This window comes from Octopus sinensis, linkage group LG3, assembly GCF_006345805.1.
Source record: "Octopus sinensis linkage group LG3, ASM634580v1, whole genome shotgun sequence".
Taxonomy (NCBI): domain Eukaryota; kingdom Metazoa; phylum Mollusca; class Cephalopoda; order Octopoda; family Octopodidae; genus Octopus; species Octopus sinensis.
In genome coordinates, this window is record NC_042999.1 from 21,863,172 (window position 1) to 21,882,691 (window position 19,520).

The 19,520-nt window shown below is 37.0% G+C and overlaps 2 protein-coding genes and 1 pseudogene across 2 annotated transcripts in view; 2 read left to right on the forward strand and 1 right to left on the reverse strand.

The window, feature by feature from the left end:
* LOC115209720 (toll-like receptor 13) overlaps nucleotides 1-3,468 on the forward strand; it is a 61,181-nt gene extending 57,713 nt beyond the window's left edge. The window contains exon 3 of the mRNA XM_029778216.2: nucleotides 535-3,468. Within this exon, the coding sequence (XP_029634076.1) occupies nucleotides 994-3,084 (2,091 nt within the window). The 5' untranslated portion in view covers nucleotides 535-993 and the 3' untranslated portion in view covers nucleotides 3,085-3,468. The remainder of the gene's footprint in view (nucleotides 1-534) is intronic.
* A 3,363-nt stretch (nucleotides 3,469-6,831) lies between these two features.
* The window catches only part of LOC115209673, a 44,504-nt gene continuing 31,815 nt past the window's right edge, over nucleotides 6,832-19,520 (reverse strand). Inside the window, exons 6-8 of the mRNA XM_029778143.2 lie at nucleotides 17,972-18,120; nucleotides 12,942-13,086; nucleotides 6,832-6,969 (exon numbers count right to left, since the gene is read on the reverse strand). Of these exons, the coding sequence (XP_029634003.1) occupies nucleotides 12,942-13,086; nucleotides 17,972-18,120 (294 nt within the window). The 3' untranslated portion in view covers nucleotides 6,832-6,969. The remainder of the gene's footprint in view (nucleotides 6,970-12,941; nucleotides 13,087-17,971; nucleotides 18,121-19,520) is intronic.
* Nucleotides 7,631-7,749, forward strand: LOC115210069 (annotated as a pseudogene).

A 19,520-nucleotide genomic window follows, 5' to 3' on the forward strand; every position in this document is an offset into this window, starting at 1 on the left:
ATTAAATGGAAGCTGAGACAGTCTGGACTATACCTCTACGGAAGCAGACGTTCAAGAACTCCACGATTTTTTCTAATTTTGCCTTAGCAGTTTGTACCAACCAACTCTTTTAAAAATAAAATTTATGTAGGACAATATAAAAGATCAATGAATCAGACGTCTCAAGAAAAGAATTTTCCCTGATCAGCTAAGAATTAAAGAGGTCAAGCATATAGACTTTTGTAGCCAACTGCCAAGTATTTTGGACATCTAATAAGCCTAGTAATCATATGCGATAAGAGAGTTAATGATTTTTTCATACTGTGAGTACTACGAACTTGTACTATTCGCCTCAAATATATATATAATTTAGAAATTATTTTCTCCTTCTGTCATAAGAAGCTCCCCGTAATATTTTCTATTATATCACAATGCTTCAAGCGAACTACCAAAATCTTCATGCAAGTAAATACCTAACACCGTATTTAAACAGATTAACTCTTGATGAAAATAATTGTAAAAGTCATACTGTTGATGTATTGTTTCTTGTTTCAGATCTGGGATGAAAAGAATCTTCTACGCTGATTGGTGGAAATAAACGTGTACTGGATTCACAAACATATACATGGATTTGGCAGCAATGATAGAGGTTTAATTTTATACATCTAATCGATATTATTTCCAAATTTCTAGTACCATATTTCGAATCATTTTAGTTTTTTTTGTTGTTTTTTTGGGGGTTGTTTTGTTTTTATTGCATGATCTAATAAATAAGCATCTTATATTAACTCATCGATATGATTCAAAGAATTTTAAAGAAAAAAAGTTAATGAAATAATAATTCATATAGCAAATTTTAAGAGCGGCATTAGCCTTCGTAAACAACGTTCCGATTATTGTGGCATCGTGAAATTTTGAAACAATATTTTAAAACTATGTCTAATAAAGAGAATGGTGAATTCAAATGAACACTGTGAAATTTGAAATATCCTGATAATTATTTATGGGATAAATATGGCTCTTTGTGATCCCTTAATAAGATTAATTGTTTTAAAAGTTATAATTGGATTTATTGTTATATCAACTGCCGAAGGATATTGTGAATGTAATACACACGAATGCTTTTGCGAAAATTTATCCTATATACCAAAGTTCCCAGCCAACACGACGATTGTAAAAATTATAAATCCGACATTTTCGAAATTTGATTCTAAAACCTTGTGGAACTTAACTACTATACATTTAACAAAATTGTCATTTATAGGATGTGTATTTCGAAATGCAACTGAATATGTTTTTGCAAAATTGATCCTCCTAGAACATCTTAATTTCAAGCTGTGTAAATTGACCCAACACACCTTGCAACAAATCTTTCGCAGTATTTCAAGTATCAATATAACTTCGTTAGAATTTGATGGAGTCAACAAAAACAACTGGTCATTCCAATTTTTACAAGACATTACAAATTACAATATTAATAGATTTTGTGTAAGGAGATCCAAAATAAAAGTATTTAACGGTAGCGAGCTTCTACCCTTAAAGAATTTAAAACTACTTGATTTAAGATTTAATAGCATTACTAAAGTTGTATCTTGGGGAACACACCCATTTCTAACAGCTCTGAATTTATATGGAAACTTCATATGCTATATGGTTCACTTTGTGGATACTAGCGGAAGAATCTCATTTCCCATGTTGGTACGTTTAGAAATCTCTTTATATCATTGGCATATTCTGGCCATTGGAACATTCAAAGGACTGAATAAGGTAAAAACATTAAGCATCAATGCTCCGAGTTTGCGCTTAATTAAGCCAAAAGTACTGACTTCTTTAAAAGAATTAGTAAACTTTTCCCTCACTTCTAGGAAGTCACGCTTATTACAATTGGGCAAACATGCATTTCAGAGTACAACTTTACGTTCGCTGACATTGAGAAATATTACATTAGAGATCCCAAAATCAAATTTGAGCGGTATATTTAAAGCATGCCGGAATATCACTTCACTGAAATTTCAAGCTGTATCCATCAATGGAAATGCATCCATAAATGATCTTTTAAAGGATTTAAAAAACCTTGAATATTTAGAGCTAACAAGAAATATCATGAGAAATGTTCCAGATTGTGTATGCGATATGAAAAGGCTTCATACGCTTATCCTTTCGAGAACATGGATAAGAAAATGGCAAACTACTAACTGCACTGTGATGAACAATTTAAGGGTATTTTCATTGTCGTATAATAAAATATTTAACGTTAATAAGACCTCTTTCTCTAAAGCTCTCTTCTCTAATACGAACCTTAAATGGGATCTTTCCCATAATTCTTACATGTGCAACTGTCGAATACTATGGTTTAGAGACTGGATGAAACGAAATCCAGCGCGAATTTTACATTATCCTAAATCATATTTATGTCACAACCCTGCTCCAGTGAGATTCATCCAGATTGCTAAATACTATGTTTCGTGGGATTATTGTGCAAGCATATCGAAGCCATCGCCCATAGCTGTGTCAGGTTGTGTGCTTGGAACACTTTCTGTTATTTTTATCATCACTGGACTAGTGTCGTATATAAAAAGATGGTCGATACGATACTGGATTTATCTTGTTTTTGCAAGGAGAAGGAAATACCAACTTCTTGAATGTACGAGTGAACATAATTATGATGCGTTTGTCTGTTATTCCGGTTCCGATGTTGGATGGGTTACCAAATACTTACTTCCAATACTCGAAGAAGAAAACCATCTTCACCTCTGTTTGCATGACAGAGATTTTGCAGTTGGCAATGATATTATTGATAATATTATAGATAGTATTCAGCAGAGTCGTAAAGTGGTGCTGGTATTATCTTCTGATTTTGCGCAAAGTCAATGGTGTCAATTTGAGACTAGTCTTGCACAGCAACGGTTATTTGAAGAGAAACAGGATATAATCGTACCAATACTTCTTGAAGAAATACCGACTGAATTACAGACCATGAGACTGGCTCTACTACTTAAACAGAAAACGTACTTAGAATGGTCCAGTGAAAGACGTGGTCAAATGATGTTTTGGGAACGCCTCGTTGAAATTCTCCTGGAAACAGCAACATACAAGGAAATTTAAATACAAAGTAACACCGCATTTTGCAACACTTTTCTTCTGTTCGCTTCTTTTGCTTTTGGCATTACCAATTTGTTATTACGTTTGTTCTTAAGAAACATATTTTTTCTTTTAATAGTATCGGTGAAAAACCGCTGATTTTGTTTCGTGCCAAATTTATTTTCAGTTATTTCTTAGACTTTTTACTGACGTATGTTCGTTTTATATCATTCAGTGAGTTTTCAGCTGTATTTTTTTATATCTATTTTATCAAATCGAAAAATATTTCCAAGATATTTTTATCATCTGGACTTCATCTAAACATGATTAGGCTGTACCTATAATAAACTTTCTATCATTTTACAAATCATTTTAAACGGCGAGCTGGCTTAATCGTTAGAGCGTCAGGAAAAATACTCTACGATGTTTCTTTCGGCTCTTTACGTCCTGAATTGGCCATGTGCATAAATTATAAAGAATATGGAAAGCAGGATTTGTTGTCTTTTAGTCTAGAAAGGATTTTCAAATATTGTTTGGGTTTTTATACAATATTACACACAATATTGCTGAAAGGTTTAATTAAAACAGAAACAGAATGAACAGAAACAAACAAAAGGAAAATCATGGACGTTTCGTGATTTAAAGTATGTGGCTATTTAATTTATTGAATACATTAACCATTTAAAGTTATTTCTCAATGGATTAAGTGTGGAACAAATTTAAAAGACTGTGGGAGAATGCAATGCTGAATCTCTGGAGTTGCGTGGACTCATGTCACAAGGCATCAAACTTCTCAGTGAAGCAAACTCAGAAAATACCAACATTATTATACCCCTGTTGTCACTACCCAGAAGAGTTCCAGTTGGGAAGGGGATTAAATCAGGAGTCGCTACCTTACCAAAGTCTCTACATGTGTTTCAAAATGGTCATCAGATGTATTGATCGGAAAGATGGTATCAATATCAACTGTGAGCTACAAACAGACACCCGATTTACAGACGACATCAGCTTATCGTAAAAACCTTCGATTATCTAAGACCATGCTGACAGAAATGGACATTCAAAATAGACTGCATTGAAACACAGTACAAACGTGTAAAAACGTAGCAAAGCTGAGAATAGTATTGGAAATCGATACAAAACAACAATATATGCCGAGGAAGGAACATTGAAATTCTGAGGAGATTAAGAACATGTGATGAACGTTTTCGCCACAATTAAAGTTTTGCTGTCATATTCAAACTACACTTTAGTGTATGTCGTTGCTATTCAGTGGACAAAATCAGGTACATATTCAGTGGAAAAAATCAGGTACATATAACTATTCCAAGGTACTCTCAGGATGTGGCGGGCCTCTAAGGCCGATGAGATCATGTCGCTACTCTATGAAACAATGCATCAAGAAGATCATAAAAGAAAACTCGTCCGCAAGCATTCTACCTATTTCTTTACTACCCACAAGGGGCTAAATACAGAGAGGACAAACAAGGACAGACAAATGGGTTAAGTCGATTATATCGACCCCAGTGCGTAACTGGTACTTATTTAATCGACCCCGAAAGGATGAACGGCAAAGTCAACCTCGGCGGAATTTGAACTCAGAACGTAGCAGCACACGAAATGCTGCTAAGCATTTCGCACGGCGTGCTAACGATTCTGCCAGCTCGCCGCAAGCATTCTACCATTTGCATCCCGGTAAAGGCATTGATGTGCTGAAATGTGTAACTGAAGTATTCTTATGTCACAGTTGCTATTTATTTTTCTTCAAAAGTATCCACTAATAGTTATGTTACCTTTTACATAAATTATAGTTTATATCATGGATCTTTTCGGTTTGAACGGCAGTTTTTAACATAATTTCTAGGTAACTAAACAATATTAAACTTCGTATACTGGTAGAATGCGTTTATAAAACATCTTTTTCTCTTGGCTTGATTGAGAAAATTCTATAGTTTGTAAGATATTTGTTGTTTTTTTCTTCAATTTTTGCAATTTCAACCAATCACTGACGTCCATTGAGGTAAACAACATTCTGTGCCGTATGAATATGTCCCTCGCTTAAGAAACAGATTGGGTTTATTTACATTTGTGAAGAAAAAATATACCCTTCCCCCACCCCTAACCCTAACCCCAACCCTAACATAGATTGAAATGAAATAGATTGATACTAGGGTCATAATTATGGGTGACAATTTCATATGACACCGCTAGAAAAACTGCCTTTCAAACCGAAAAGATCTTTATATCATATAGAGTTTATTATTTATTGTAGTCTTGTTGTAAGTGTATCATCATTGATATGTCTTCATTATTCTAAAAATTGGTACACGACTAAATTATAATCGTCTAAGAGAATGTAACTACTTGTTTAACTATTTTTATTTAAAATTTGATTAACGATAGTGTGGAAATAAATTATCTCAAAACAATATCGACTATTTTGTTTTCATTTAATAATCATTATTTCTGTTGAAACCATATAATTTCAAAATTCAACGTTTGCAACAATTCCATTCATATATCTTTGCTTTTTTCTCAAGACAAATAAACTTGCGTTACATTTCTACGTTCGTCGTGTGAAATAATTTCGTTACATTTTCAGTTACACCGTGTGAAATGTTTCTGAACACAAACACTGCTAGTGCAATGATACAGATTAAAGGCTGAGAACAATCTTACTCTGTCGACGTAAGCCAATGAACTTAACTGAAATAACTATTGTCACACAAATTCAGTTTGCACTTTACTTAACCCTACAATCGTCGGCAAAGTGTCAGCAATATTCTCAATATTGAATACGTAATATATATTTGAAGTTTAGGGCGACGAACTGACTGAATAGTTAGCACGCGGGAGGAAAAGTATAACGGTATTTCGTTTGTCTGTACGCTCTGAGCTCAAATTCCGCTGAGGTCGACTTTACCTTTCATCCTTTTGGGGGGTCGATAAATTAAGTACCGGTTGTGTAATGGAGTCGATCTAATCGACTGGCCCCCTCCCCCAAATTTCGGGCCTTGTGCCTGGAGCAGAAAAGAATATATTTATTTCAAGGCGGCGAGCTGGCAGAATCGTTAGCATCCCGGGCGAAATGCGTAGCCGTACTTCGTCAGCCGTTACGTTCTGAGTTCAAATTCCACGGCGGTCGACTTTGCCTTTCATTCTTTCGGGGTCGATAAATTAAGTACCAGTTTCGCACTGGAGTCGATGTAATCGACTTAATCCGTTTGTCTGTCCTTGTTTGTCCCCTCTATGTTTAGCCCCTTGTGGGTAATAAAGAAATAGGTATTTCGTCTGCCGTTACGTTGTGAGTTCAAATTCCGCCGAGGTCGACTTTGCCGTTCATCCTTTCGGGGTCGATAAATTAGGTACCAATTACGCACTGCGGTCGATATAATCGCCTTAATCCGTTTGTCTGTCCTTGTTTGTCCTCTCTGTGTTTAGCCCCCTGTGGGTAGTAAAGAAATAGGTATTTTGCGTGTCGCTACGTCTCGAGTTCAAATTCCGATGATGTCGGCTTTGTCTTTCATCCTTTCAGCGTCGATAAATTAAGTAGCAGTGAAACACTGGAGTCGATAGAAACTACTGGTCCCCACCACAAATCTGAGGCCTTGTGCGTGTAGTAGAAAGTATTATTATTATTCTTAAGACGTGCTTTCTTACATACTGCAATGAAGACAGTCGAACATTTTAAATTTCATTTTTAAACTATTGAATAATAAGAAAAATATTCAACCGATTCTGTTTTTTATTATTTTATTCATATATGTATTACAATAACTCTTATTTTCAAATATAAAAATCTTTACTTCTTCTGTTTCCAAGGCTTCCAAGGTTAATAAAACTCTGAATTCCCGAGCAATGCACATTATGAGGTGTTTGTATGGAAGAAGTACCACATCATACATCAGTCTTTCAATGAAAAACATAGAGTAAATATTCAAATGAGATTGTAATTATAATTAATTATAAGAACATCAAGCTATTACGAGGTGCTATGTGATATCTCCCTAACTTCAAATGTGTGCCCAAACCAGATGGTACTTCTTACAAAGAGGTTTACCTCGCAAGAGTTAACTATTATTTTATTTTATTATATATCTAACTAGCAGTATCGCCCGGCGTTGCTCGGGTTTGTAAGGGAAATAACTATATAAGCATTTTTAGAGATGTAAAGTATAATAGCCATCTCAATATGGCTAACCACAAAGGGGGGGGGGGGTGTTACTGTAGCTTTTTACGTTCTGAGATTTAATAATAAATTTTGAGAGAGTTATTTCCCTTATTTATGCCAAAAATGCATTAAAAATGAGAAAAATTGATGGTAATTTTATTTTAAATCGTAGACTCATCGTAGACGCGCGCTAATACCCAGAAGGGCTCGATATGAATCACGACTATAAGATACCCGGTTTTGGTTAAACTGCATCGCAAAATGTGGGAGTAGTTAGGAATCTAAATCGTAGGAGACAGACAGCACACAACCTCTCTTTTATATATAAAGATATGATATAAGCACTGCTACAAATGAAGTATATTATAGATGATTTGGAACTAAGACAATAGTCTGGATTTATCTGGCTATATCTCGTTGAAAGCACCGGTTCTCGTCCGATCACTGAAGTTAAGCAACGTTGAGCCTAGTTAGTACTTAGATGGGTGACCGCTTGGGAAACCTAGGTGCTGTAAGCGTCACACAATAAAGGGGTAGGAGTGGCTGTGTGGTAAGTAGCTTGCTTACCAACCACATGGTTCTGGGTCCAATCTCACTGCGTGGCACCTTGGGCAAGTGTCTTCTACTAGAGCCTCCGGCCGAACAAAGCCTTGTGAGTGAATTTGGTAGACGGAAACTGAAAGAAGACCGTCGTATATCTGTATATATATATATGTGTGTGTGTGTACATGATGTGTGTCTGTGTCCTCCCCCCCCCATCGCTTGACAACCGATGCTGGTGTGTTTAGTCCGAATAAACTTAACGGTTCGGCAAAAAGAGACCGATATAATAAGTACTAGGCTTACAAAGAATAAGTCCTGGGCTCGATTTGCTCGACTCAAGGCCGTGCTCCAGCATGGCCCCAGTCAAATGACTGAAACAAGTAAAAATAAAACTAACTAAAAGTAATTCTATCGTCATTCCACGAAAACCATTCGGTATGAATGAATGAATCCGTCATTATTTATAAACAAGCAACAACGAGGGTGATACTGTAACCAATATATCATCCACGTATATTCACAATTACGTGTGGCAGAACACCATCTCGACAAGATATTTGTGCTAAAATCAATGGAAACAGCCACCAAAGGTCAATGACACAGAGCACAAAATAACAAATAACTAAATGCTTAGGGTTACGTAACTCTCAATATTGAAGCAGTATATCTAATTTAAAATCATTATCTTGCAGGAACCAATCAACCTAAAGTGCCACATTCAACTAATTGACCTGTCGAGTAAATTGAGATGATTTAAGGAAAGACTACGATAGAATTTATGGATTCTTTGTTTGGATTTTCTAATAGGCTCGATTGCTGGAGGAAATACATCACATTGTCCTCCTTTTGATTATCTAACCAAAATACAAAGCACTCAACAACAATGAATTAAAATCTCAATAGTCCTGTACGTGTATCTTTATATCCAAAGTATTGGGTTGTCCGAAAGGTTCGTGCCGATTTATAGTAGCTTAACTTTCAATTTATTTTAGAACATGGTTAAGTCCATAAAATAGGATTTGATTACACCTCCATTTAGAGCACAGTTTAAGCTCGTGGAATAAGGTTTATGTTCCTATAACCTGTGTTAATTTTGTAACCCTTTAAAATGGAAGATAAGAAAGTTCATTTTCGGCACTTGATGCTTTGGGAACCAGACAAAAATTGCTGCAGCTCGGCTGGGATGTGTTACCCCATCCTCCATATTCAACAGATATTGCTTCTTTAGATTTCCACTTATTCAGGCCTCTGCAGAATAGTCTTAATCGTAAAAATTTCAATTCCTTGGATGACGTAAAAAGATACCTTGATGAATTCATTGCCATGAAACCACCTCAATTCTGGGAAGAGGATATTTTCAAGTTAAAGGAAAGATGGAGACGCATTGTGCAACAACAAATGATTCATATTTGGTTGATTAAAAATGTAATGGTAAGTATTTATTGACCTTTTACTTGCTTTTAAAAATCGGCACGAACTTTCCAGACAACTCAATATTAAGGTGCCACTAAAGTTTCGGCAAATTTCTTTCTATATTTTTATATATTATCGCAATTTAAGCACATAAACATACACACTAACACACATACATAAACACACGTGCACAGACACAAAAACACACACGCCCATACACATGCACTCAACAACCGCCCACATGACGTTGCACACGTACGCACATACAAACACTCACACACATACATGCACACACAGGCAGACAATTAGCCTGAAGAGATGACGTGAAAATATGACCCCGGTAGAACAGAGAGCTATGAAGGGAAATAATATAAAACCCAATTGTTCTTTACTCTAACGCTGCAACTACCCTAGTAGAAAATATATCTTATTTTAACGTGAATAAGGACCCCTGATGAATAAGGAACCCCCTAATTTAGGGAGCTTCAAATTTGGAAAAAAGGTTCTGTGATGGATTATAATACTATCCACGTATAAGAAACTTTCATATTTTTGTAACATAATTTTTGACAAAAAAAGGGTTTCTTGTAAACGTTAAATTACGATAATAGGGACTTTAAGCTTCAAGCATCAGGAATCCTACTGTTCATGTTAGTTTTCATTTATTCTTTTTCATGTTTTAATTGTGGGATTTGGTCCAAGGGTTTTCTTGATCAAGTAGAGCTCAAAGATGATTTCCAATTTAGTACTGATTTTATTGTTCTATTTTTTGCCGAACCATTAAGTATCGGAGACCTAAAAAAATCAACAGTGTTTCTCAATCGGTGAGACACATGCTAATTCTCAAATGCTTCCCCCTACACACATATATGTGTGTATATGGTGTGTGTATGCGTGTGTGAGTGTAATATATATTCATATACAAGGATGTACCCAAAAGAAACCGGAATTTCGCAGTATTATTTTATTCCTCCAAAGTATTTTCCATTTGAAGCAATGCATCGGTCCAGATGCGTTTTCCGCTATTCGAAGCAATCCTAGAATGCTTGTGAGGTGATGCCTATTAATGCCTCCGTCGCTTTTTTTTCTTCGTCTCTTCCACATCTGCAGATTCTATAACATTAGCTTCTGTCACCAGTGATGACATTCGAAAACAGGCCCGGATCAACTTCCAACTGTTCCTTCAGTTCATGATATGCATTCAGTCGTGATTGCTTTTGACCTTCCGAGAGCAAGCGAGGAATCAATTTGGCAGGAACCAATCAACCTAAAGTGCCACATTCAACTAATTGACCTGTCGAGTAAATTGAGATGATTTAAGGAAAGACTACGATAGAATTTATGGATTTTGCAATTCGTTGGCAGGAGCTCCAGGACACACCAGTCATATCAAAAACTTCATCAATTTTTCGGTGATGCTCCTCCAAGATCAGTTGGTGAATTTTCAAGTTTTCATTCGTTTGGGATGTCGACGGTCATCCTGAAGTACGTTAGTCTTCAAGCGACAAGTGATCATTCCTAAAGCGGGGAAACCATTCGTAAAACTTGTGTTTTGCTCATGGCAGCCTCCTTGTAAGCTGTCCAAAGCAGGACAACTGTTTTAGCCGTCGTTGTCACCAATACAAAACAGAATTACCCAGAAGCACTTTGCTCCTTCGCTTTAGCCATCGCAAAACTCAACGAACAGTGGAGAATCACTGCAAAATAAAGACACACCACGTGGCAGTATGACTTCAACCGACGACACCAGGTACATATTAAGGTACATAAAAGACTGATACCTGAGGGTTGCATAAAGTTGTTTCTAATGGTAAAAACCTGAACTACGACGAGTTTGTCCTACAGAGAACGTTTCCGGTTACTTTTGGGTACTTCCTTGTATATAGAAAACATTTAATGAAAGTGCTGCCCTGGGTAACTAAACCTGAAACTATGTGGTTGCAAAGCGAAATTTTTAACATCACGTCAATGACTGCGCTATTATATATTTATTACTTTAAGGATATTAGCACATTTTCTGATCACAGTCACCGCAGATATGGAAGCACTCCGTCGGTTACGACGACGAGGGTTCCGGTTGATCCGAATCAACTGAACAGCCTGCTCGTGAAATTAACGTGTAAGTGGCTGAGCACTCCACAGATACGTGTACCCTTAACGTAGTTCTCGGGGATATTCAGCGTGACACAGAGAGTGACAAGGCCGGCCCTTTGAAATACAGGTACAACAGAAACAGGAAGTAAGAGTGAGAGAAAGTTGTGGCAGCAGGGATCACCACCATCCCCCTGCCGGAGCATCGTGGAGCTTTAGGTGTTTTCGCTCAATAAACACTCACAACGCCCGGTCTGGGAATCGAAACCGCGATCCTATGACCGCGAGTCCGCTGCCCTAACCACTGGGCCATTGCGCCTCTACCACCGCAGATGATATAATAACTGAAACGAACGATTCTCTCATCGGTTTCTTTGTGTTGCTTACCCCTTCAAGTATTGACTATTTAGACCTGGCCTTAAGATGCTTTTTTGTAGAGTTGAAATATGGCGCAACTCGAATTACGAAGATATTATGCATATAGGCGTAGGAGTGGCTGTGTGGTTAGTAGCTTGCTTACGAACCACGTGGTTCTGGGTTCAGTCCCACTGCGTGCCCCCTTGGGTGTCTTCTACTATAGCTTCGGGCCGATCAAAGCCTTGTGAGCGGATTTGGTAGACGGAAACTGAGACTGTCGTATATATGTATATATATATATATATATGTATGTTTTTGTATATCTTTGTGTGTCTGCGTTTGCACCCCCCCCCCCCAACATCGCTTGACAAGCGATGCTGGAGTGTTTTCCTCCCCGTAACTTAGCGGTTCTGCAAAAGGGACCGATAGAATAAGTACTAGACTCACAAAGAATAAATCCTGGAGTAGATTTGCTCGACTAAAAGGCGGCGCTACTGCATGGCCGCAGTCACATGACTGAGACAAGTAAAAGAGTAAAAGAGTAAAGAGTAAAGAGTATGGTTGAATGTTTCTATCTGTATTCGTTTGTGAGGAGCTCTTTTATATCAAAGAGAAGTAAATATATTTTATCATCATTGTTTTGCTATCTGGTTATTCAATGGCTCCGTCAAATGATCAATCTGGTATTTGAATTAGCGAGTAAGTGGCTGAATATTGCACATACACATGTTGAGACCCCCTTAGGTCATGAATGACTGTGGGATTGCACCTAGAAAGTTACCTTCCCAGGTACAACTCCGGGCAAGGTTGTTTATGGAAGACCAGCAGTCGCCCATGCATACCGGCCTCCCCTCTCCACGCCACCAGTGTTATCCAAGGGAAAGGTAAAGGGGCCGATACAGCTTGGCACCTGTGACGTCGTTACTCATTTCTACAGCTGAGTGAACTGGAGCAACGTGAAATAAAGCGTCTTGCTCAACAACACAACACGCAGCCCGAACCGGGATTCGAACTCACAACTTCATTATCGTAAGCTCGACGCTCTAACCACTGAGCCTTTAAATACGGTAAGTAACCACATATTCTGTCTCCTCAATTTCACTCAGAAGATTTTAATCGACCGTAAAATACAGCGAAAGAGATTTACTTTATTTTTCATACCGTGGGATCCCACCTATGACCTTGTGATTGATAAGCAAACATTTTAACAACAGTTATGCAAAGAGATAAGCACACATACATAGGCATACATGTTCATTCATAGAATCACTAAAACACCTGCGGCCTGCGCACGCTTCGCACTTACCTAAACGCACACCTTTAATCGACCAGGAATGGTCGGCCTGCTATTTGTGTAAGCATATGAGAGAACCTCAAATAATTGAGGATCATGGCGCCTGATATAATCTCTGGCTGCCATTTCAGTGGGGCAGAGGCGATTCGTCCCACACCTGAAAATATATAATTTAGTTTGTGTTACGAATTATATTCTAATTTATAATAATTCTAAAAAACAATCAACTAACTTTTGATTGGTAAAATGTTAAATAACACTAGGGATCTTTTCGGTTTGAACGGCAGTTTTTCTAGCGTTGTCATATGAAATTGTCACCCATAATTATGACCCTAGTATCGATCTATTGCATTTCAATCTATTTTAGGGTTAGGGTTAGTTAGGGTTAGGGGTGGGGGGAAGGGTATCTTTTTTCTTCACAAGTGTAAATAAACCCAATCTGTTTCTTAAACGAAGGACATATTCATGCGGCACAGAATGCTTTTTACCTCAATAGACGTCAGTGATTGGTTGAAATTGCAGAAATTGAAGAAAAACAACAACAAATATCTTACAAACTATAGAATTTTCTCAATAAAGCCAAGAGAAAAAGATGTTTTATAAACACATTCTACCTGTATACGGAGTTTAAAATTTTTTAGTTACCTAGAGATTATGTTAAAAACTGCCGTTCAAATGAAAAGATCCTAATTTTCAAAAACAATCAACTAACTTATGATTGGTAAGACGTTAAATAACAGTGGATGTATTTAGCTGATTCTTTCATACTTATGTAGTCGTTGATAGCAAGTATGTTGAATATGAGAAAGTCATATGGTACAGCTGTGCATATCTTTATTCTTGATAACCTTCTACCAACAAATTATAGAAGTTATTGAACAAATAATTTCAATAAAACCGGTGAAATCTTCATTTTTCAGCTAATCCTATTTCCGTTCCAATGTCTACAGTTTCCACCTATTTAAAGTTTTCAACTGACTTCGCTTTTATAATTGGAAAAAATATAATTTTACTTTAAGCGCAACATCTGCGCATTCAGAAAAATACGTTAAACTATACTATATATTGAATTCTAGTTTGTTTATTTTTTTTTTTTATGTATTAAATTTTTCAGCATTCTGAATTAAATATTATATTAAAATCAAAAAGCATTACTACAGCAAATATTGCACTTATGCACAGTACGGTCAGTAACGGGTGTTTATAAGTTCATGGAGTAATTTGATGGAACAATCTCAATAATTAATTGAAAGCTCTTTCATCTCATTGACGAAGAGAATCTTTGAGAGAAATAGATTATATGGAAAACATTAACCCTCTTGAAACAAAATATTTCTTGATAAAAAACGAAAATACTGAGATGGGCTGCGTGTTATTGGGCACAATACGTAGATCAATGAACTAAATATTCTGTAATATGCAAATCGTTTTCAATCGTGGACTTAACCGTTTGCTTATCCTAAACATGCCCATGGGTTTCTTCAAATCGTCCATGCCTGCTTTCAGACTTTTATTTAGCCCTTGATGGTTGGTAAAAAATTTCAGACTTTTAGTTAGTCTTTCATGGTTGGAAAAAATTTCAGACTTTTCGTTAGCTCTTGATGGTTGGGAAAAATTACAGACTTTTAGTTAGCCCTCGATGGTTAGAAAAAAATTCAGACTTTTAGTTAGCTCTTGATGGTTGGAAAAATTACAGACTTTTAGTTAGCCCTCGATGGTTAGAAAAAATTCAGACTTTTAGTTAGCTCTTGATGGTTGGAAAAATTTTCAGACTTTTAGTTAGCCCTTGATGATTGGTAAAAATTTCAGACTTTTAGTTAGCCCTTGATTGTTGGAAAAATGTCAGACTTTTAGTTAGCCCTTGATGGTTGGAAAAAATGTCAGACTTTTAGTTAGCCCTTGATGGTTGAAAAAAATGTCAGACTTTTAGTTAGCCCTTGATGGTTGGAAAAAATTTCAGACTTTTAGTTAGCCCTTGATTGTTGGGAAAATGTCAGACTTTTAGTTAGCCCTTGATGGTTGGAAAAAATTTGAGAATGTGTATCATATATGATACATAGACGCCAGAGGAATATGCTCTGCTTATTACATGTGATACGCAGAACAGGCAAAGCGAATCTAACCAACGCCGCAGGAAAATAAGAAAACGGTGAATCAAAACCTATTGTGTCATATTCTCCCATTCCATAATTTGCTTTCGTGTAGTGATCCTGGTGTAAGTCAGTTTATTTGAGAGCCTTGTTATCTAAGCAAATCTCATACAGCACTTGTTGATTATACGACTACCTTTTCTTAGAACTATGAGTTGTATAGCTGCAAACTACCATACGACCTACTTGCAGATAAGCAGATTAATTCACTTCATAGTTAAATATGTTCTCTAGTGAAAATCATATGACAATTATAGTCAGATAGAGAACTATATGTGGAGGCACAGTGGCCCAGTGGTTCGGGCAGTGGACTCGCGGTAGGAGGATCGCGGTTTCGATTCGCAGACCGGGCGTTGTGTGTGTTTATTGAGCGAAAACACCTAAAAGCTCCACGAGGCTCTGGCAGTAGGTGATGGTGACCCCTGTTGTACTCTTTCACCCTAACTTTCTATCACTCTCTCTTCCTGTTTCTTGTGTAACGCTGTGATGGACTGGCGTCCCGTCCAGCTGGGGGAAAAACATGCGCCACAGAAACCGGGAAACCAGGCCTGTGTGCCTGGCTAGGCTTGAAAAGGGCGCATAAATATATGTATTCTCCGTCGTAATATTTAGCGTACTAAAGGCGGCGAGCTGGCAGAACCAGTTGCACTTCAAAAAAATTGCGTTCTGCTTTCAAATTTCGTTGAGGTCCACTTTGCCTTGCAGAGTCATTCACGTTAGTAGCAGTTGAGTACTGGGGTCGATGTTATCAACTTAACCCCTGAAATGACTGGCCTTTTGTCAAAACCTGAAGCCAATATTTATCTTACTGCATCAAGTATAAGTAAAGCTGTGTAGCAGGTCAATATGTAAACTGGCAGAGCGTTCTGTTGTTAAGCAAGACATATCGTTTCATGTTGCCCTTATCTAGACATCTGTAAATGAATACTGACGTGGTATTACTGCAGCACTCCCTCTCCCTCCCACTTCTTCTCTCTTTCCCCCTCTCTCTCTCTCTCTTCTAGGAGTTATCATATCCTGGTTATTCAGCTCGGTCAAACATGACAGGACGGACAGGGTGTCTGTAAGTTCATGCAGTTACATAAACAACTAAATCAATGAGCAAAATGGGGATACATGCCACCACATGCTACTCACTTGGAACGACGGCTGTTCGTATTGTACGTTGGGTCACCATGCAGTAAATTCCTGGTTTTGTTTTTCATTATTTTAAGACATTATGCTAATCCCTGCTTATATTTAAAAAAATCTGCATCCCTAGTCACACCAAGATGCTGCAATGTCTCGCTGATGAATTCAAATAAACCTAACATTTTTAGAAATATCGCTGTATGAAGTGTTAAAGATGACATTTAATACCCACTGCAATCCATATTTATTTGATTATAATTAATTAAAATAATTAATCATTTAGATAATGACTTGCATTTCTTATCACCCATGGGTGTAATATTAATTAATTTTCCTGTTTTACAAGTGAATTAGCGCCCACGTTTATAAAATTAAGTACATTTTGCCTAATAATCTACAGCTAGATATTCATGGCGAAAGTCTTTACGTGGTCAAACATTCTACTGGAAATAACAGCCAAAATCTCCCCTTGAATATTCCTAAAATACATCCTGCTACATTTATAAACCGCAACACCTTATATCATGTCGTCTTAGACACAGCATCAAAATTTGTACTGTGTGATCATGAATGTCCATGAAATAGATTTTTAGACATGTATGAAAATGTTACTCGATATTAGGACATAAGGATATTTAATGTCTATGTTTAGTTTTCCGCTATTGATACAAAAGATAGCGCGAGTAACAGAGCAAAGCTGGTGACAGATAACTAGCTGAGGATTAGTACATATCATCTCAGCATTTCAATCCTACTGTACTAATATTTTAAGATTATATCTAGTTCAGTGTTTCTCAAAATCGGTTCCGAGAAACCCTGGTCTTCCGTAAGAACATAGAGGTATTCCGCGATTAAAATTTGCCTTTCGATAAAAATTAAGAAATTTGGTTTGTTTTATAAAGAGCGGGTCTTCACTAGTTCCAAAAGGATACATATTACGTATGATATATATATATATATATATATATAAGAATACAGTGTACATTCAAACACATAAGAGATAACCGATAATTGGATATCTGATTCACTAGAAAGAGCAGTTATGTGTTTGAATGTACTCTGTATTTTTCTATGAATAATGTATGGTCTATTGACTAATTTTTTCCTTCCGCTAGACCACTAGTAACAACGAAATTTTCTATAAATATTTTGCTACCTTAAGATTTTTTATTATATATATATATGTTGATTCGCTAGCCTCTGCACGCATTTTTTTCTCTCCTTGTTTCTTTCTGTGTATCTTTCTGTTGAAGAACGTAGGCTCGAAACGTAAAAGACTTGTTTTATTTATATTCCTGAGCGCCATACTAATACAATTGATTGTTTGTATTCCACCTGCCTTCGTCTTTTGTCTATTTTCATAAAGCTTCCCGTTATATATATATATATATATATGTATATATAAAACTTATAATTATATCAGGAAGGAAATATTTCTGTAATGACTACTAATGGCTAAATATGACAAATGCACGACTAAATAAGGGAAATGTTTACAATTTTTTCCTATACAAAGTTTCAAATTCAAGTTCAAATTTCTAAATCCAACGAAGAGCACCAAAAAATGATTACCTCCCTTGTAATTACTATCCGCTAGATATAACATAGATATATGCAATACAGTGGGGAAATTGTAAACAATACTTCTGTAAAGACAAATCTAATCTGAAATGGCTTACTCTCTTCTCAACTGGATGTAAACAATGTCACATTGAAATTGCAATTAATACACGCATAGAAGAATAGGTGAAATTCACTCACATATTTAAACCGCCTGTAACATCTGTTCTCGTTACGTCAAAGAAGAACGCTTCCGACGCTACGGCCCAGTATTCCCATTCAGTAGCCATAGCGTAAGTGCTTAATTTCCAAGTCGCGTAGCGTTTTGCCTGATTGTAAGCGTTCGTAATCTGTAAAAGTAGATGTGTACATATCTCTATATTAACATTTATATATATATGTATATTGGTAGAAATATAGTGAGATAAATATATTTCATGTTAAACCGTTAAACCCGACACACATTTTTCTCTCTCTCCGTTTTCTTCCCCTCATCCCTTTCTGTCGAAGAGGGCAGACTCCTAACGTCTAAGACTTTTCCATTCTTACCAAGCGTCGCCAGGAAACGACAAATAGGTGTATTAGTTTGACGCTTGGTAAGAATGGAAATGTCTTAGACGTTAGGATTCTACCCTCTTCGACAGAATTAATACACTTGCTGTCGTTCCCTGGCACACACACACACATTTATGTATATATATATATGCCCGACCACTACATCATCTCTCTCCCCGCTCTCTCTCCTCCCTCTCTCTCTGTATAAATATATAAGTGTGTGTATGTATATATATATATATATATATATATATATATATATATATAGTAAAGACCCCCTTCGGTCATGAGTGACCATGGGTTTGCACCTAGAGAGTTACCCTCTGAGGCACAAGTCTGGGCAAGGTTGTTTTATGGAAGACCAGCAGTCGCCCATGCATACCGGCCTCCCCTCTCCACGCCACCAGTGTTATCCAAGGGAAAGACAAAGGTCGATACAGCTTGGCACCTGTGACGTCGCAACTCATTTCTACAGCTGAGTGAACTGGAGCAACGTGAAATAAAGTGTCTTGCTCAAGAACACAACACGCAGCCCGGTCCGGGATTCGAGCTCACAACCTCACGATCGTAAGCTCGACGCTCTAACCACTGAGCCATGCGCCTTATACATACACACACACACACCACACACACACACACGAATATATATATATGACGAATGAATGACAGGAGAAGGAATATACGACAATTTATTATTAATCACGACAATAGTTTTAACACATCTGGCATCGATCCCTCACGGGTGGGACACTCAACAACTGATTCAGGAGCATCTGGCGGTACAGATGTATCTCGGTGGGTGATAAATAAATACAACTCATTAAAATAATCCTTCCGCAATGTAACTTCCCGTTTTGCAGAAAGAAAAGCATCCAGACGAAGGAAATATCTTCATTTATATAGAAGATCAAAAATAAAATCAGTAATGGCAAAAAAAGAAACGAAGACGCAATCCAGCAAGAAAGGAGGTTTTCGGTTTATCGCACAATTGTCTAGGCACAGCTCACCGCACATCGTTCGGAACAAATGGACGATCACGTAAATGATGTCTGAACGGTCCAAAGAGGTAATATTCTGAAGGAGTGAGATTTGAACTGCATGTAGGTTATTTCTATCAATGGTTCCGACAGTGTGGGTGGCTGCATTGTCATGCAACAGTAACATATGATTTATTAATAGACCTCAGCGCTTGGTG